This window comes from Prunus mume, linkage group LG2 (assembly GCF_029339155.1).
Source record: "Prunus mume cultivar Tortuosa linkage group LG2, ASM2933915v1, whole genome shotgun sequence".
NCBI classification, from domain to species: Eukaryota; Viridiplantae; Streptophyta; class Magnoliopsida; order Rosales; family Rosaceae; genus Prunus; species Prunus mume.
Window position 1 is genome coordinate 8,628,908 of NC_142699.1, and position 20,872 is coordinate 8,649,779.

General features: G+C 39.4%; 1 protein-coding gene and 1 pseudogene across 3 annotated transcripts in view; one reads left to right on the forward strand and one right to left on the reverse strand.

The window, feature by feature from the left end:
• LOC103319971 (BURP domain-containing protein 6-like) overlaps positions 1 to 20,872 on the reverse strand; it is a 76,066-nt gene that overhangs the window by 17,959 nt on the left and 37,235 nt on the right. Inside the window, exons 1-3 of one of the 3 annotated variants that reach the window (XR_016123857.1) lie at positions 17,709 to 17,863; positions 17,417 to 17,531; positions 16,144 to 17,293 (exon numbers count right to left, since the gene is read on the reverse strand). Coding sequence is in view for 1 of the 3 variants with exons in the window: in XM_016792343.2 (XP_016647829.2) it covers positions 16,311 to 17,293; positions 17,417 to 17,531 (1,098 nt within the window). In the remaining 2 variants the exon portion in view is untranslated. Of the gene's footprint in view, positions 1 to 16,042; positions 17,294 to 17,416; positions 17,532 to 17,708; positions 17,864 to 20,872 lie in introns of those variants that run through there. The other 2 variants (XR_016123856.1, XM_016792343.2) reach the window with 2 other exon arrangements.
• LOC103319980 (UPF0481 protein At3g47200-like) lies at positions 9,284 to 10,673 on the forward strand (annotated as a pseudogene).

Here is a 20,872-nt window from a genome sequence, read left to right on the forward strand (position 1 = left end):
ATAATTTTATTTGAGGGACGCCCTTTAGGGTACCCTACAATTTTTTTCTCAATGATCCAAACCATCTATTTTTTAGGTCTTCATTCATAGATGATCCTTACAAAAAATTAGACAAATCTGAAACCATTTCGACATCCAATTGTGTCTTACAAAATCAATGAACACGGTGCTTCAAGAAAGTACTAAAATTTCAATAACTCAATTTAGTGGTCAAATGATATCGGATTCAAGTGATTTTTTGTAGAGATGATCTTTGAATGAGTATCTACAAAATAGACGGTTTAGATTAGTGAAATACAATCCGGAGTGGGGCCTACAAGGGGTGTCCCTCAAATAAGCTTATTTGAGGGATCCCTCAATGGAAGCTCCCTGTATATATATATATATATATATATATATATATATTAGAGACTAAAAGAATGTGCAAAAGTTATGTTAGAGAAATTAGTATAAAAATAAGCCTAAATGTATTAAGGCAAGAATGTAAGTGGCAAATTAAATACATACGAATTGAATATAACTAGGCACCACCAAAGTATTAGGGGGTTGTCAACAATATAAAACATGTCCAACACTTTATAGAATATAGAATACAATATTAATGTCTTTTTAGAAGTTCTTATTTTTATACAAGCAATATTAGGGGAGAGGGAATTCAAACACAGAATCTCAAGTGCATTTTAATCACTAGGTCTGAACAGAGCAATAAAATAAAGGGCTTGTCCAATATAGATCCCTACATTTTCTATTTCTTAAACATATACCCAACACTCTATAAATCTATGTGTAAAGCCCAATTTCAAATTTAAATGACTAGTAGGATATAAGAGGTCGTAGTATTTATATGTTTTTACATCATTGCCACCAAACTTCATATTTTATTTGTAATTTATTTCAAGCATTTCATTAACTGCCATAATTGTAATTAATATACTCCCTATTAATAGCATATCAATCACCCCATTTATTTTAGTTGTCATTCCCTCTCACATCTCGCCCCCTAAAATTACAAAAAAAATTAAAAAAATTCTGTAAATTACATATCCAATAATGTACCTATGAAAAATATAATATAAATATATACATATTATAGGTATATTATTTACCCCCAAAAAAAAAAAACAAAGTCAGTTACTTTGTAATTGCGTAGATTTTTCATAATTAAAAATAGGTACACAATAATTTATATAAAATATAGGTACATTATTTACCCACAGGTAAATTATTTTACAATATTCCTGTAAATGTGTATAGGTACATTATTTGGAATAGATAATTATGTACACTTTTCATACTAGGTAAATTATGTTTTTCATAAAACAAACAAGTAATAGGTACATTATTTTTTCAACATAATTAGTATGTACAGTTTTATTCATAAACAATTATAAAGTGGATTATTAGTTATGTATAATTCATAAAAAGAAAATAACATAAACATTTTATTAAACAAACCAATTACCTAAATTTGAATTTATTGTTTAATTTTTTTTTTAAATATTTCAAAATTAATTCATACATTCATTACAACCATTTGGAGATCTTTCCAAATTCAACATCTGTCATTATATACAATCCAATTAAAAACTGTTTCCATATTGATTCCTACATTAATATACAAAATGCAATAATGGCTTAGTTGGGGGTATTTTTGGAATCTGAAAAGTACAATAAATCAGATTTTATGTTTAATTAGGTAACTTGCTGAGTTGGATCCTAGTTATGGGTTTTTACTTATACAAATTGGGTATTATTTATAGGAACAAGAAGTGAAGGGTTTTAAGTACGGTACATTGAATTTGAAGGGTTTAAGCCAAATTTAATATAAAATAAATACCTAGTACGTTAGGTCTGAACAGAGCTTTTACGATCGACCACCGAACGCATAAAACAAGCTTAGTTAGAGGTGTATTTTAATCACTTCCGTATATCTTAAAATAAAAAAAATAAAAAAAAAAGAAGAAGAAGAGAACAATAGGAGAAAACAGAGGAAAACATGGGAAAAGAGCTTGCATTGCATACCTGTGGTTTTCTTTCTTTGGTACGTGCAACTGGATCTAAAGAACCAAAAAGAAAAAGGAAAAAAAAGAAGAAGTATGCGTCGCTGTTCTTATTCATGTCAACCCAAGTCCATGTACTGGTGTGCACCATTTGTGTATGTAGCGAGGAAGAGGGTAGAATGTAGATAGAAGATATTAATTCAATCATTGAGCTTCTTCCTATATATAGCCCATCATTGAGCTTTTCATTTCCATAACAAAAAGAAGAAGAAGAAAAAATCATTGAACCGACTTGCTCTTTTTTGCATAGCAGGTGCGAATTCCCTTCCTTTTTTTTGTTTTTTAATTATTGTTTTTTCAATTGATAGCATTTTCTTGAAGATTTTAGTTTCTTATGTTTCAATGGTAGTTGGAGATCCCGAGCCTCTGCATTAAGACACCACGCATTTATCTGCATTTCGCTAAATCTTGGCCATTATAATAATCTAACCCTTTAGAACATGACACATCATCAAGTTTTTTCTTCTTCTCTAAACAAACGTTAGCTATTGTTGTTAAACAAGATTTTAGTCACCCACAAATAATAATCTAACCCATTATTGATGTAGAACAGATGGCAGATTTAATCGCGGTTGAGCAAGAAAAGGGACGTGGTGAGTCGTTTGGCCTTTCAAAACTGCATTCGAAGTTCGAAGTTAATTCCAAATAAATTCTGTTTTTCCGTTTCGGAGTTACATAGTTAATTCCCAAAATAATTCTGTTTTTCCGTTTCGGAGTTACATAGTTAATTCCCAAAATAAATTCTGTTTTTCCGTTTCGGAGTTACATAGTTAATTCCCAAAATAAATTCTGTTTTTTTCAGTTTCGGAGTTACGTAGTTAAGTCTCCGAATTAATTCTGTTGTTCAGTTTTATTTGTAATAACTCCCCTAGCAGTTACAAGGGTTGAGAGTTGTGTATTTAGACGGGTTCGTCTAACGTTTTTTGGCAGTTCAGATTTTAATCAAATTAATCAAAGAGAGTTTCTCTTAATTTCTGGTGGATTCCAGTTTCCTTGTTACTCAAGGTTTTCGTTTGAAACCTTATTTGCTTGTGCTGCGTCAAGTGGTATCAGAGCGGGTCTCTCCCGTCTTGGTATTCTTGTCTTATCATGGGTGATCGTGAAGCTGATGTCCCAGCCCCAATTACTCGAGCGGATCTGGACGCTCAAAACCAACGGATCGACAACCTAACCACCCAATTTGGGGAGATGCGAGAATTGTTGTTGCAAGCTCTTGGTGGCAACCATAGGCGAGGAGGCAGGGATGACGAAAGAAGAGAAGGCAGGGATAATAATCGAAGAGAAGGTAGAGATGGCGAGAGAAGAGATAATAGGAGGCAACTTATTCCGGATAGTGAGTCAGAGTCAGAAGAAGAACTTGAAGAACCACCACCACCGGCTAATAATCCTCGTAATCGTAATCGTAATTACGAGAATTTTGGCGACTATCGGATTAAAGCAGAAATTCCTAACTTTTGGGGAAATCTGAAGATTGAAGACTTCTTGGATTGGCTTGTAGAAGTGGAGAGGTTTTTCGATATTATGGAGGTTCCTGAGCATAAGATGGTGAAGATGGTAGCTTTCCGTCTTAAAGCTACAGCGGCTGTTTGGTGGGATCAATTGCAAAATTTACGGCAGAGGCAAGGAAAGCAACGGGTTCGAACATGGCGGAAGATGAAGTCGCTTATGATGGAACGATTCTTGCCCACAGATTATGAGCAGATTCTTTACCGTATGTACCTAGGCATGCGCAAGGCACCTGTTCGGTTCTGAATATACCGAAGAATTCATGCGTTTGGCAGAGCGAAACCATTTGACCGAGACTGACAACCAAAAGGTCGCGAGGTACAACAATGGGCTGAAGATTTCCATCCAGGAAAAAATTGGTATGCAGAATATATGGACTTTGCAGGAGGCGATTAACATGGCATTGAAGGCTGAATTGTTGGAGAAGGAGAAACGCCAACCCAACTTCCGCAGGAACACGACGGAAGCCTCTGAATATACTGCTGGTGCTTCTAGTGGCTCAGGAGATAAGGGGAAAGCACAGCAGCAGAATCTTGGAGGATCGACAAAACCAGCAACAATTGGCCAAAACAAAAATTTCAACGAAGGTAGCAGCCGGAATTACAACAGAGGGCAGCCCCGAAACCAGTCCTAGAATCCGTATGCTAAGCCCATGACGGACATATGCTACCGTTGCCAAAAACCAGGGCATCGTTCTAATGTTTGTCCAGAGCGGAAGCAGGCCAACTTTATCGAAGAAGCCGATGAAGATGAGGAAAACGATGAAGTCGGGAAAGATGATTATGTAGGGGCTGAATTTGCAGTTGAGGAAGGAATGGAGAAGATTACCTTGGTTTTGCAGAGAGTTCTTTTGGCACCAAAGGAGGAAGGGCAGCGTCATAGTATTTTTCGTTCCCTCTGCTCAATTAAAAACAAGGTGTGTGATGTGATCGTCGACAATGGAAGTTGCGAGAATTTCGTGTCAAAGAAATTGGTGGAGTATTTGCAGTTATCTACGGAGCCTCATGTCAGCCCTTACTCACTAGGTTGGGTTAAAAAAGGCCCTTCGGTTCGTGTAGCTGAGACTTGCCGAGTGCCACTGTCAATTGGTAAGCATTACAGAGATGAAATATTATGTGATGTTATTGACATGGATGCATGCCATATTTTGTTAGGGCGACCTTGGCAATTTGATGTGGATGCAACTTTCAAGGGACGAGATAATGTAATTCTGTTCTCTTGGAACAACCGGAAAATTGCAATGGCAACCACACAGCCCGCAAAGCAATCTGTTGAGCCCAAGACGAGGAGTTCTAGTTTTCTAACCCTAATTCACAGCGAGCAGGAGTTGAACGAGGCTGTCAAAGAAGCGGAGTGTTTTTGTCCCTTGGTGTTGAAGGGGTTGTTGAAAATTGGCGGAGGAGAAGGTGACATTCTACAAGATGTGCAGCAGATTTTGAATCAATTTCAGGAACTACTTTCTGAAAATCTGCCAAACGAGCTGCCTCCTATGCGGGACATACAGACCGAATTGACTTGGTGCCTGGAGCTAGCCTTCCGAATCTGCCCCATTATCGGATGAGCCCCAAGGAGAATGACATCCTGAGAGAACAGATTGAAGAATTACTGCGGAAAGGATTTATCAGGGAGAGTTTGAGTCCCTGCGCAGTTCCTGTTTTGCTGGTTCCAAAGAAAGACAAAACTTGGCGAATGTGTGTTGATAGCCGGGCAATCAACAAGATAACAGTCAAGTACAGGTTTCCCATTCCACGGTTAGAAGATATGCTGGACGTTCTTAGCGGCTCAAGGGTGTTTTCTAAGATAGATTTGCGAAGCGGATACCACCAGATTCGCATACGACACTGGAGACGAATGGAAAACAGCGTTCAAGAGCAAGGACGGATTATTTGAATGGTTGGTGATGCCATTCGGATTGTCAAATGCACCTAGCACTTTCATGCGGCTCATGAATCAGGTTCTTCGACCATTCATTGGTTCTTTTGTCGTTGTTTATTTCGATGACATTTTAATTTATAGTACCACAAAAGAAGAACATCTTGTGCATTTGAGACAAGTTTTAGATGTGTTGAGAGAAAATAAGTTGTATGTGAACCTTAAAAAATGTACTTTCTGCACAAATAAGCTACTGTTCTTGGGTTTTGTTGTTGGTGAGAATGGTATCCAGGTAGATGACGAGAAGATCAAGGCAATCCTTGACCGCCAGCTCAAAGACAGTTTCTGAAGTTCGAAGCTTCCATGGCTTGGCCACCTTTTACAGAAGATTTGTGAAGCATTTTAGCACCGTTGCTGCACCTATCACAGAATGTTTGAAGAAGGGCCGGTTCAGCTGGGGAGAGGAGCAAGAAAGAAGCTTTGCAGAAATAAAAGAAAAGCTTTGCACCGCACCGGTTCTAGCTCTTCCAAACTTTGAGAAAGTTTTCGAAGTTGAATGTGATGCCAGCGGTGTGGGAGTCGGAGCTGTGCTCTCACAAGACAAGCGGCCAATTGCGTTCTTTTCTGAAAAGTTGAAGCGATGCACGTCAAAAGTGGAGTACTTATGACCAAGAGTTCTATGCGGTTGTTCGAGCTTTGAAGCAATGGGAGCACTATCTTATCCAGAAGGAATTTGTTTTGTTTACAGATCATCAAGCGTTGAAGTATATTAACAGCCAGAAAAATATTGATAAAATGCATGCTAGATGGATGACTTTTTTGCAGAAATTTTCGTTCGTTATCAAGCATACTTCCGGCAAGACCAATCGTGTGGCAGATGCGCTGAGTAGGAGAGCTTCATTATTAGTCACGCTGACTCAAGAAGTTGTGGGGTTTGAATGTCCGAAGGAATTATATGCAGGTGACGATGATTTCCGGGAAATTTGGATTAAGTGCACTAATCAATAGCCAATGGCAGATTACTTTCTCAATGAAGGTTATTTGTTCAAAGGCAACCAGTTGTGTATTCCAGTTTCTTCTTTGAGGGAGAAGCTCATTCGGGACTTGCATGGTGGAGGGTTAAGTGGCCACCTAGGCCGTGACAAAACAATTGCATTGTTGGAGGAAAGATTTTACTGGCCACAGCTCAAACGTGATGTTGGAACTATTGTGCGCAAGTGCTACATTTGTCAAACTTCGAAGGGGCAGGTACAAAACACTGGATTATATATGCCATTACCAGTTCCTAACGATATTTGGCAGGATCTTGCTATGGATTTTGTCCTCGGATTGCCCCGAACACAAAGGGGAGTGGACTCTGTATTTGTGGTGGTTGATCGGTTCTCAAAAATGGCGCATTTCATAGCCTGCAAAAAGACTGCCGATGCATCAAATATAGCCAAACTGTTTTTCAGGGAGGTTGTTCGCTTGCATGGGGTTCCTACATCCATTACATCTGATCGTGACACCAAGTTCTTGAGTCATTTTTGGATCACTTTGTGGAGACTGTTTGGGACTACTTTGAATCGTAGCAGCACTGCCCATCCCCAAACCGATGGCTGAGGTTACAAACCGGACATTGGGCAATATGGTGCGAAGCGTCTGTGGAGAGAAGCCGAAACAATGGGATTATGCATTACCGCAGGTGGAGTTTGCATACAACAGTGCAGTCCATAGCACTACTGGGAAGTCTCCATTTTCCATTGTTTATACTGCTATACCTAACCATGTTGTAGATTTGGTGAAACTGCCTAGAGGCCAGCAAACCAGTATGGCAGCGAAAAATTTAGCTGAGGAAGTGGTAGCCGTTCGAGATGAAGTCAAGCAGAAACTTGAACAAACAAATGCTAAGTACAAAGCTGCTGCGGATAGGCATCGACGTGTTAAAGTGTTTCAAGAAGGCGATTCTGTGATGATATTTCGAGGAAGGAGAGGTTTCGGTTGGCACTTACAGCAAGCTTAAACCGAAGAAATATGGTCCTTACAAAGTGCTCAAACGGATCAATGATAATGCCTATGTTATTGAGTTACCGGATTCCATGGGAATTTCCAATATTTTTAATGTTGCAGATTTATATGAGTTCCGTGAAGATGAGGTTCTTTATCCAGATCATAACTCGGGGTCGAGTTCTTCGGAGGTGGAGAGGACTGATGTAGAACAGATGGCAGATTTAATCGCGGTTGAGCAAGAAAAGGGACGTGGTGAGTCGTTTGGCCTTTCAAAACTGCATTCGAAGTTCGAAGTTAATTCCAAATAAATTCTGTTTTTCCGTTTCGGAGTTACATAGTTAATTCCCAAAATAATTCTGTTTTTCCGTTTCGGAGTTACATAGTTAATTCCCAAAATAAATTCTGTTTTTCCGTTTCGGAGTTACATAGTTAATTCCCAAAATAAATTCTGTTTTTTTCAGTTTCGGAGTTACGTAGTTAAGTCTCCGAATTAATTCTGTTGTTCAGTTTTATTTGTAATAACTCCCCTAGCAGTTACAAGGGTTGAGAGTTGTGTATTTAGACGGGTTCGTCTAACGTTTTTTGGCAGTTCAGATTTTAATCAAATTAATCAAAGAGAGTTTCTCTTAATTTCTGGTGGATTCCAGTTTCCTTGTTACTCAAGGTTTTCGTTTGAAACCTTATTTGCTTGTGCTGCGTCAATTATACTTTACACAGAACAAAGGAAAAAAAAACATGCTCTAAACAAGAGTTTAGTTACCCACAAATAAAACTTAACTCTTCTGTTTAGTGAAGGAAAAAAAAACTTGATGATGTGTCACATTCTAAAAACTTGATGATGTGTCACATTCTAAGGGGTTGGATTATTATATAATGGTCTAAATTTAGCGAAATACGGGTAAATGCGCAGTCTCTAAGTGCAGAGGCTCATGATCGGGTAGTTGGACATTTGAATTGATCAATGTTGTAACTTTATTCTTTTTTTGTTCTTAATATTCTTTTCTTTAAATGGAAGCATGAGATCTAAAATGGAGGATATAACAGTTTAATTCTTGTGATATAATATTAGATCTAATGTCAACCATATATAATTGTCAATTCATTTTTCATTATTCGTGTTTTTTTCTTTCTTCTCATCTCCATTTTCTTTTGTATTCTTCTTCTTTATACACGAGTGTTCCCACAGTGTAGGTATGTTATAAATATGTTGTGCGTATATGAATGTTCCCATGGTACGGTTTGGTACCTATTGTGAAGGTAATGAAATATATAACCTTGAACACGTGTTTATGTGTTCAAATATATAGGAGTGTTCCCATGGTGTAAGTATATTGTTCACGTAATTTTTCATCCTATATATATAGTAGGATGACCATATGTATTGAGTTTATTAGAATGTTTTTAACCTATGTTGTAGGTTTATTATTTTCTTTTTCAAACATATAAGTATTTTTTTTATTCTTAAAATAAACATATAGGTATATATGTTGTTTCTGTAATTTGTTTCATCCTATATATAGGCAGATCATATGTATTCAGCTTATTAGAATGTTTTAAACTTATGTGTTCTAGGTTTATTATTTTGTTTTTTAAACATATAGGTATTCTATATTATTTGCGTATGCCTTAATCTGAATTTTATTATTTTCATAAATATTACTTAGTTGTGAATATATTTATGGTTGACCTATTTATAGGAAGATAGGAATGTATAATTGCAATTTGCAATGTGTGGATCTTCTCAACCTATCTATTGTACGATTTCGCATTTCGTGATGCATGTTTTCTAAATTTTTGAAGGATCCATCTTCAAATGTCTGTAATAATATCCTCATCACTTACAATCAGAACAACACATAATAGAAGTGGAAGGATGCAGCAATGGAGCTCCACATGGCGTAGAAAACCACAAAACCCCAGTAGCAGATTTGAAGCGGCGGTTGTATAGTTTGTCTCGCCGGTCCTTTGATGAGTGCTGTATCTACAGGGTTCCTTTGCGACTACGGGGCAGAAATAACGCTTACACCCCGGAAGTAGTCTCAATAGGCCCAATTCACCATGACAACAAAGAATTAGAAGCCATGGAAGAGTACAAACAGAGGTACCTACAAAATTTTCTTCATCGGAATAATAAGGTTAGCTTGGAGGATTATGTAGAGAAAATAAAGGCCCAAGAAGATAAACTCCGCGGTTGTTATGGAAACGCTCAGCACTTCAAGAGTAGTAACAAGTTTGTAAGTATCATTCTAGTTGATGCCGCCTTTGTCATTGAGCTATTGTTGAGGTACCATTTTAAAGAATTGCGAGATGATAATGACTGGATATTTAAAAAACCATGGATGTTAACAAATATAGTGCCCGACAAGCTTTTGCTCGAAAATCAGCTGCCATTTTTTCATTCTTGAGGATCTTTTCGTCGCAAGCAAAGTCAGAGTTAAGAATTCTGAGGCTGAGAGGCCTTCAATGATTAAGCTCTCTTACCATTTCTTCAAAAAGGTAGTGGGTTTACAGAGGTCGGAAGACGAATTGGAGTGGACTGAACCACCTTTACGTTTTGTTGATTTTATTAGAACTTTGCATGTGCAATATTTGGCTACTGGTACCTCAGAAGCTGAAGAACTCCCATGTATACCCAGCGTGACAAAACTACACCAGGCCGGAGTTAAGTTTCATCTGGAATCAAGCAACGATAAGTTTCGTCCGGAGTCAAGCAACGACTTATTTGCGATACAGTTCCATAATGGAACTCTGAAAATTCCAAAACTAGAAATACATGATGACACAGAGCTTATACTCAGAAATCTCATTGCCTTTGAACAATGCCATTGCACAGACAATTACTTAAGCGATTATGTTTTCCTACTGGATAAATTTGTAAACACCAAACAGGATGTAGACTTGCTTGTTGAGAGTGAAATTGTTGTAAACACACTAGGTGACAACAATAAGGTTTCTACTATGATTAACCAACTTTGCAAGGGGGTTGCTCCGGACCAGCGAAAGTTCTATTTTGGTGTTCTTGCTGCCGATCTAAACAACTACTGCAAGAAGTGCAGGAACAGATGGCTGGCATATTTAAGCCAAAAGTATTTCAACTCACCCTGGGCCTGGGCAGCTTTTTCTCTCTTTGCAGCGGTTACTCTTCTCATACTCACTGTCATACAAACAGTGTTCGCTATTATCTCTTTTTGTCGGCAGTAAGTCTCTCCGTAGCCATTTCCTCCCTATCTTTTTTTCGTTTTGTTTTGTTTTTAGTATGTAAAGGAGTGGATCAGGGCTAGCTTTGTTTTCAATAAAGGTGTGCTATGTGCTTGCTTTAACATAGTGAGATTCATGCAAGTGTGTAAAACTGTTACAGCAGGGAATAATCTAAAAATATGGAAAGGAAAATCGGTAGACACTGAAGTGATCGACAGTGCACTAGGCTTGTTGCTTAGGTCTTCACAACCTAAGCTGCTGAATGAGTTGAAGTATGTAACCCGTCAAATTTTTGTTCAGTTTTTCACATTTAATTTTTCAAAATAATCAGTTTCTCCAATATTTCCCTAATAAATATCAGTACATGGATTTAGAAAGTTGGCTTACATAAAAATATGGATTTATTATTTTCATAAATGTCAGTTTTTCATATATACATATAGTAGAAAACTTGCTTGCAAACTTGGGGTTTTCTTTTTTTGAGATGAGAGCATCCACAATGGACTCCCTAAACCACCTCATTAGACAAGTTTTAAGGAGGAATTGTAAAAAATACAACTTCAACCATGCTCTCTACCCACCTCCTAAAATAGGGAGACCTTTAGGAGCTCCTAAACTTGAGGAGAGAGAAATGACTCCTAGTGGCTCCCTATAATTTAATGCTGCTTTATTTAATGAGTATTTCAGACCTTTATTTAATGCTAACTATTTTTTTTTTTAATAGAGATGGACCAATCAAAAAAGAGTTATGGCATTTATTGTAACACCTCGACCCCAAATTTATCCCATGTTTTAATTTATTTAAGTGGAATTGAGAAATTACCCGTGGGATAGGGGTATTTTAGTCATTTTCTTATCCGGAAGGAATTTGGGAATTCCAGTTGTACCGTTGCATAGAGCACGGTGAGATGAGTCCGTGGACACGTAGTGGGCTCTAATCGGAGTTGTAACGAGAGAGATATGATCAAATGAAGCTCAGTGGCATAATCGTAAATATTTTGAAGTGGGTTTTTGGTTAAAAGACGGAATTGCCCCCGTCTCCCTCTATCTCTCCCGCGCGTCTCCCTCTCTCTCCTCGGGTTTGCGGACGGCTAGAACAGCCGCCACGTTTTGGCGGCCGTGCTCTCGTCCGACCACCAAACTTGGGCGGTACCAAAATGATGGGCCGTCCTCTTCCTACCCCTAGTTCCCGGCCTTGTGATTTCATCGGAAACGAGGAGAAAAGCTCGATTTTGACAAAAACTTTGCCGGCTTCGTTCTCCATCGTCCGGCCGCCATTTTTGGTAATCAAGGTATGGAAATTCATCCCTTCTGCATGATCTAGCTGATGGTTGGGTAGGATTTCATAAATTTTGAGGCTAAGTAGCTCGATCTACGAATTGAAATTCGACCGGTTTTAGGATTGAGATTCCGGCCACTTCCGGTCAGTTTTTGGGGTATGCCCAAGAACAAAAGTGACTCCAAATTAGGTGTATTACCTAGGGTAGGAGTCTTGGCTCACGATTTGGAAGTTTTCCGGCGATGCGATATCTCTTTAGACACCCACGCGCGCGTGTGGCTGCGCGTGGGCACTGTAGCTGAGGGGCATTTTTGTCCCACTGTGATCCTCTCGATGTCACGAGCGCGTAGGTGTGCTCGGATCTCATTTTGGATACCGTTAGAGTTCCGAACGGATATCGCATATCGCGTATTTTTCGGGTTCGCTAGGTTTGGACCGTTGGATGGTCCTGAAGTTATAATATGTTGATCTAGGTATTACCAGGATCATGTAGGATTTGACGGATCGTAAAATGGAGTCCCGGATACTCCGAAATGCCAATCCTAGGGTTAGGGTTTTAGTGACCGTCCGATCGTGCGATCGTGAGCGATCCGACCGTCCGATCTGGACCAAACTTGCAGGACGTGTGTCCTAGACTTGTAGAACCTATAGGAACTTTCGGATCATAATTTGGAGGTCGTGGGCCCCGCGGGCCTGTTTGACCAAGTTTGGGTAGTTTGACCCTGGGTTGACCGCTAGACTTTCGTTGTAGTTCTACCATCCCAGGAGGGTTAGAATGACCTTTGCGACAGGTCTTGAGCGTTGTCGAGTTAAATGGTTGTTATGCGAATTTAGGATATTATTATATAATTTAAATTGCGGAATTATCAGATGGTATGCCAGGGTTGAGGTTTGTATAGGAGTAGAAATTATACTTTATATATTAAATTGTGTGGATGTATAAAGGTAAATAAAGCGATTGAATGTTAGCTTACAGTGCTATACGCACTACCCCACGTACCCCCCCATATTGTGATGATGTTGAGGCCTTTAAACCCGTGAGGGCTGGTGAGAATGTGTAGCCCGGTGTGAGGTCGCACGCGTCTTTGGATTAGCGGCGTGTTGGCGGACCCCATACGTGGCGGGTGCGTCCCGGCGTATGAGGAGATATGATTGTGTGAGGGTGGTGAGAATGTAGTCGGGCCCGGTGTGAGGTCGCCGCGCGTCTTTGGATTAGCGTGTTGGCGGACCCCACGTGGCGGGTGCGTCCCGGCGTATGAGGAGAAATATGATTGTGTGAGGCTAGTGAGAATGGCGAGCCCGGTGTGAGGTCGCACGCGTCTTTGGATTAGCGCGTGTTGGCACTCCCATACGTGGTCGGGTGCGTCTCGGCGTATGAGGAGATATGATTGTGTGAGGGTGGTGAGAATGTAGCGGGCCCGGTGTGAGGTCGCACGCGTCTTTGGATTAGCGGCATGTTGCAGACCCATCGTGGCGGGTGCGTCCCGACATATGAGGAGAGATATGATTGTGTGAGGTGGTGAGAATGTAGCGGCCCGGTGTGAGGTCGCACGCGTCTTTGGATTAGCGGCGTGTTGCAGACCTATCGTGGCGGTGCGTCGGCGTATGAGGGGAGATATGATTGTGTGAGGGTGGTGAGAATGTAGCAGCCCGGTGTGAGGTCGCTCGCATCTTTGGATTAGCCGGCGTGTTGGCAGACCACATCGTGGCGGGTGCGTCCGGCGTATGAGGAGATATGATTGTGTGAGGGTGGTGAGAATGTGGTGTGAGGTCGCGCGCGTCTTTGGATTAGCCGGCGTGTTGGCGGACCCATACGTGGCGGGTGCGTCCCGACGTATGAGGAGATATGATTGTGTGAGGGTGGTGAGAATGTAGTCGGGCCTAGTGTGAGGTCGCACGCGTCTTTGGATTAGCCGGCGTGTTGCCCATACGTGGCGGGTGCGTCCGCGTATGAGGAGAAATATGATTGTGTGAGGGCTAGTGAGAATGTAGCGGCCCGGTGTGGTCGCGCGCGTCTTTGGATTAGCGGCGTGTTGATGACCCCATACGTGGCGGGTGCGTCCCGGCGTATGAGGAGATATGATTGTGTGAGGGTGGTGAGAATGTAGCAGGCCCGGTGTGGTCGCTCGCATCTTTGGATTAGCCGGCGTGTTGATGCGGACCCATACGTGGCGGGTGCGTCCGGCGTATGAGGGAGATATGATTGTGTGAGGGTGGTGAGAATGTGGTGTGAGGTCGCACGCGTCTTTGGATTAGCCGGCGTGTTGGCGGACTCCCACGTGGCGGGTGCGCCCGGCGTATGAGGAGATATGATTGTGTGAGGGCTGGTGAGAATGTAGTCAGCCCGGTGTGAGGTCACACGCGTCTTTGGATTAGCGGCGTGTTGCAGACCCCATACGTGGCGGGTGCGTCCCGACGTATGGGGGGAGATATGATTATGTTTGTGTTTGGTGAGTTGTGATGGATAAATCCTAGAATGTATGTATTTGTGTGGCGGTAATGGTTTATTTGATATTAGGAGCCATGATAGATACGAAAGAGCTACGTGTGGCTTGATCCCTTAGTAGGGTACGTAGGCAGCCTGAAGTTACTAGGTGCAGCCACAGATTAGACCCCACTTAGGTGGTCTTACTGAGATTGGTTTGGACCTCGTTATTGGTCCCGAAACTTGGTTGAATTGAGGCTCGTCCTGTGGACTGAGTGAGTGAAGGTGTGCATAAATAGATTTTGAAGTTGTTATATGCATGTTTGATGCATTAAGTTATTTTAAAATTATTATTGGGCAGTTCTGCTAGAATCATTTGAAGACCGGAGGCCATTTATGTAATTGCATGAGATTATATTGTGCGTGCTGCCGGTTGGGTTATAAAATGTGTTGTATGCAGGTGGAAATTTTGGGGAAATGTTCAATTTACGGGAGACTCTGCAAATTTGTGAAGTCTCGTGCCCTTAATCCTCTCTGTAGCGAGGACATAGATTTAAGGAGTGAACCCGGCATGGGGTGATGCGAGGTCTCCGAGGTTAAATCTCGGGTTCCGGAAATTGTAGTCCTGTCATTTATAACTCCCTAAACTAGAGAAAACGATTGAAGTTTAAATTTTATAGAGAGCTCCTAAAATAACTTTTATATGTTTTTAGCTAAAATTTAACTTCAAAATAGAGAGCATGATTGTGGATGCTCATTGGATTGAAAATCTAAATAATTAGGAATTGAATGGCTCGGACACAATTTTTTTTTTAAATAGTTGAACATAAGAGCCATTCAATTCCTAATTATTTTACAAGTCAAACTTGACCGCAAGTCCATGCTCTGCCTCTACATTCAACTCATGGCCCGGCAAAAACATAAGGTACATAGCTAGAAGACATTAATTCAATCTGGAAAAACTTGTCTCACATAAACATATAAAACAAAAAAGTTGTTCTATACAGCCCACCATTGATTGCACTAAACCCTTATTATTAGGAGAAAAATTATATTTCCATCTACCAGGGGAACCAAGTAAGCTGCATTGAGCTTCTCTTGTAATCGACCAAAGGGGAACCAACTTTGTCGTTTGAACATAGCAGGTGCAAATTTAACTCACTTCCTTTTTTGTTCTTGTTTTTTCCACTTCAGAATCATTCGTCTGAGATAATGCTTCCACATCTTCTATTTTCTTGAAGCTTTTAGTTTCTTATTTTTCATGGTATGCAGTTCGTAATTTCAATATTTTGAATGGGAAAATGACCAAAATGACCGCGTATTATACAAACCATGGCTGATACATTATATATAGCGCCTGACATGCAATTGCTTGAAACCATTTCAATTTTAGTTTTTAGTTTTCATTTTTTGTGTTAGAGTATAAAATTTTTAGTTTTTAGTTCTCTTATGAGTAAAACATGCATTAAATCAGAATTTTTAGTTTATTGCCCTATTTATTTTAAATGGTAAAATGGGTAATAAAAATGAGATATAAAAGTTAGGAAGGCACTTGTATGCTTTACATGATGGATTAGATTAGTACTGGAATTTGATCCTTTAAATGATGTGATAAAGGAAGTTTGCTTTGGCGTTACAGAGAGCACGGAAAATATGTTGTTTTGCGTCTTGGCATATGTTTCTGGATACATTAGTTCTTGATAGTTTGAGGACTTTGATATAAATGAAGGCTTCTCTAACTACATGCATTAGCAGTCTATTCCAACGTAACAATTCAACACTCAAACATTGGGGAGTACAAGTTGAAGTCTTACAAGAGAAAACATGATCGGGTTAATTTCAAGCAGTTTCTGTAATCTGTGTTTTTCAGGCAACCCGACCACTAATCCCAAAAACTTCATCTCATCATATATCTTACACCACATGATGAAGAGGCAGAAATAAGTAGGGAGATAATTATACGTACAGTGCTAAGTGATGATCATGCTGATTTGTGTTTTGGAACCCAGGCAATAGCATCAGTGGAAATGAAATGGCAGATGGGAACGGTTCCGGGCTTAACGTTGAGGATTTGGAAGGACAAATGCTCTGGGTCCCATTCTGACGTGTCTAGATGGCAGATGGTTACTGCTTTAACCTTCTCCCCATCATCGCCTTTCAGGGAGAGAACATAAGCTGCTGTTTGTTTTATTGCATGGCAGAAAAACACAGCATAGGGATAGTTCTCCTTATGACACACAACGACTTCGTCACCTTCCAACTTCTTCAGTCCCGGCATTGTTGTATAGTTGTGCATGGACATGGTGGCTCCACTTTCCAATACTTCCGTCGAGATTGCTTCAACGTTTCTTGTTCCAAGCTTCGAAGTGCTAAAATCAATCATTGATTCTAAAGATGTGGCGCAATATTTTTCCTCTCCCTTAATGCCTAGAGCTTCACACCCTTCGATTGTTTGCTTAATTGTTTGGGCTTCCACAGATGTTGGCTTCACTGAAAAATGGTTGAAAATTTCTGGTAGTTTGTTAGAGGAGAAGGGGATAGATTGAGCACTTTTGCGTGGCAGGAAAGTAGCCGTGTTTGAATTTCTAGTGAATTGGAACTTCATTGTTGCGCCAGGGCGCATGTCCTTCTCAAAGAAGAAAATAGCTAACTCTTTATAATGGAGTAGTTGCTTGTCAGATGGAGGAGGACCTCGTGCACACCTTTTTCGTTCAGATGGAGGAGGACCCACTCCATACCTTTTTCGACTGTAACCTGAACGTGCCAATGGGATATTTTCAGGTTTGCCCTCGTCAGATGGAGGAGGACATTTTCTATAATGGCTTTGAACATAATTTCTATTTAACACTCCATAATGGCTTTGAACGTAATTTCTATTGCTCATCAATGGGAAAATTTCAGGTTTGCCCTTTCCATTCCCAACAGCATTCACGATATATGTGCTCTTTTCTTCACTTGTGGAGTCTGCAAATTATGTATCACTCATGTAAAATGGAAAATAAGTGATCAGCCGATTTGTGAATATGTGTCACTCATGTAATGACAGGTAGAAGAGATATCTAAGATTCTAAAGTGCTCAACACAAACCAGGATGCAGAAGTTCACTGATAGATCTTGGCATCTGTGTGTTTGGCAGGACGGAGTTCCAGTAAAGTTGAGGTGCTGGTTGAGCAGCATGGTTTGCCAGTGCGACCGCTGCTAGCTGCAACATTAATTCGAACTCTAATTAAAATCAAATCTCACAAAGTGTAATTAATTAGTGGACGACACTTAAGTACGTACTAAATAAAATCGGAGAGAAGTATAGGAACACAAAACTTTCGTTTATATAGAGTACAATGAGAGAGAATGGAAAAGTTAATCAAATTGCAGAGCTTACACTGAGAATAACAAAGATGAGTGGGAGATGAAACCCCATTAGGACATGAAGCAAGAAATTAAAGAAAGTCGGAGCTGGCTCTTATGGTAACAGTAGCAACTGGCTTCACCATTTTATAGACGACTGATGAGGGTACCCAGAAGTAATTACTTCCCACTGCCACACTCACTTAAATTCATTTGAGGCAAGTGGCATGATGTGATGTATCAGACATAATTGTGAATATACAATTGTGGCATGTGGGAGAAATGTACCGAAGGTTTTTCGGATGAAACCTCACAGCTGGATAGACCATAAAATATATGGTTAATAATAATGGACCACTTAAATTTGAGAGGGGGTCGAGAACCCACTAGGAGCAATAATTGGCCTGAGAATGGGTGGATGTGTATTGGAACATGAGTTTTAGGTGCATCGTTCAGGATTGAAGATTTACACAATAGGTTTTCAATCGAGAGGGGTGGAGAGCCCACTAGGAGCAATTAATAATTGGCCTGAGAATGCGTGGATGTGTGTTGCAACATGAGTTTTAGGTGCATCGTTCAGGATTGAAGATTTACACAGAGCCCGCTAGGAACAATAATTTTAGGACCACATGTCATGAAAACAAAAAAAATATGTCCCTATATATTTAGAGGGTACAATTATTGGCATGAGCAATCCTACAATGCATCCTCCGGATATTTTCCCTTTTCAATTTATGCTTTATTAATTTTACTTGATTTTCCTTGGTTCAGAAAATTCCCAAAAAACAAAAATGATGGAAACTTCCAATTTCCAATAAAATTAAGGACACACATGAGTAAACTGGTAGATTTTTGTAGAACACTTTGTAGATTTTTGTAGAAATTGGTAGACATAAGAAGTTTGTAAAGTAGAACACTTTGCAGATTTTTGTAGAAATTATGTGCTTCCAAAATCTTGGACTTCTATTAAATATATTAATTTGTGCATATTTTTCTTCCTCACGTTGGTGGAACACATTTCCAAGGAAAAAAGAAGAAGAAGTAAATACCAAATTAAGTCATCAAACACTGACAGAGAAGTAAAACCACTTAAGTTCAACAAATCCAAATTCAACATAACTGATGGAAGTTCATCTTTTGTCGAGGTTTGACATTAAAGTTTCAACTTTTTACATTTCACAGAGATAGAGGTAAAGTGATATAGTCTTTTGAGAATAAGTGTAGTCTTTGTGAGAGTAGAGAAATAAGTTTTGTAAACTCATCACATGAGTAAACTGTATTAGTGAGTGGTGGAGAGACTGCAAGAAAAAATGATAAAAACTTCCAATCTCTAACAATTTCTACGTGTTACGAAATTAGTGTTGGCATTTTCTAGATGCTAGCATAAACTCTAGTGTATGTTAGCATAGGTTGTAAACGTGCTTTGAGAGAGCCTAGGGGCAGAATTGACATTGGCAGGATTGATGCAGCTCAGCAATCCCCAAAACACAAACTTGTGGCTTGACCCGTGAAAGGCATTTGATTCAGAGGTAAGTGATGTCACAATCATGCATGTATATTAGGGAATTGTTTTAAAGAACGATTCAGTCGCGTTTTACTGTTTTTAAAAGTGAATTGAAATTTATTTAGGAGTGTTTTCTTTTTAGGCAATTTTGGCCCAAATCAATTTGATTCTCCTATTACTTTCATGTTTTAACATCCCCTTAATTTTCTAACGTGGAAATCATGTTTCAATCATATCAAAATATCAAGAAGTCAAGATACCCTTAATAGTTGACTAGGCATATAAGAATTCATTTGATATTGATATTGATCAAAATCTTCCTTTCTTAAATATCTCATTTCCTATTGGTTGGACTTCATGTGACCAATCTCTAGAATAGGAAAGATACTTTTGTGATTTTCTGTCAAGCCTTGGAAATTGGAGATTTGGTTTTCAACATGTTTTCTTTCTTGTAAAGAAAAAGTCTATAAAATAAGGCCTTCGTCTTCTTTGTTTAGAGAGCTTTAACGATCATATTTTCAATTCATAAACTTTGGAAAGCTGAATTTTTATTTGAGATAAATCATCAAGTGTTCCATAACTTGGTGATTTATTAAACACTTTTATCATTCATATTGTATTCATTTGCATGTTTAGTGACTCATACGGTTGAGGGCACCAAGACCGTTGTGGCGGTTTTTCTCTGATAAGCTTGAATCGATCGTGAGACTGGTATCAGATTCAATATAAGGACAGTTGGAAGAACTCCGACGAGCTTGAAGAAATCGTGACCAGTATTGCGTTCAACATAAGGAGTGTCGAAAGATCATCATGTGACAGAAGTTGAGTTACGAAGAGGTTAGTAAACATTACTAGAATGTGTCTAAGATAAGTATGTGAGTACTTCTTGTAATCATCATTTTATGGATTTGTTTTGGACTAAGAAGTCCTGTGGATTTTCCCCAAAGGTGGGGTTTTACCACATAAAATAATTTTCTACGTGTTCCTTTATTTTACGTTATGTATATTCAAGAATTGATATCACTTATCAATTCTCTGGGCATATTTTTATTCCTTTATTACACTTAAACTCTGTAAACGTACTATTTACCTCCCTTGTAGTGTTTTAACCTATCCTATAGGTACAATTTCAATGTCCTTCAAATTTGTTTTTTTGCTTAAATTTGTTTTCTTTTTGTGAAGTTGGGTCCCAATGCCCAAAACACAAAAACTACCTCGAAGCATTTCCTGGGCCTATACAATCCTCAAGAAGAAGACAAGCCCAACATGATGGGTAAGAGTCCAAGATTAAACAACTCATGTCCAAGGAAGGAGTCTTTCCTGTAAATTGAACATTTCCCAAATTTCAACATGCACAAAGTTCACAATTTAATATCCTAACAGGTAGCAAGCACAAAAAAATTTCATGCAATTCATATAATCGGCCTCTGGACTTCACATAATCCGAACAAACTACCAACAAAACTCTTAAGTCAAAAATAGTACCTTGACCAGTGCAAATAATAAGCTCAAACATAATTATTAATGCCAAATGCAATTTTCATCATCTAACTTCCCAAATATCCAACGTACGAGGCTTTAACCTCCTAACACGACCGCATCTCGTTTTCACCCGAATTTAAGGACCAATGACAAGGTCCAAACCAATCTCAATAACAACATAAATAGAGTTTCGCCTGTGGCTACACCTGGGT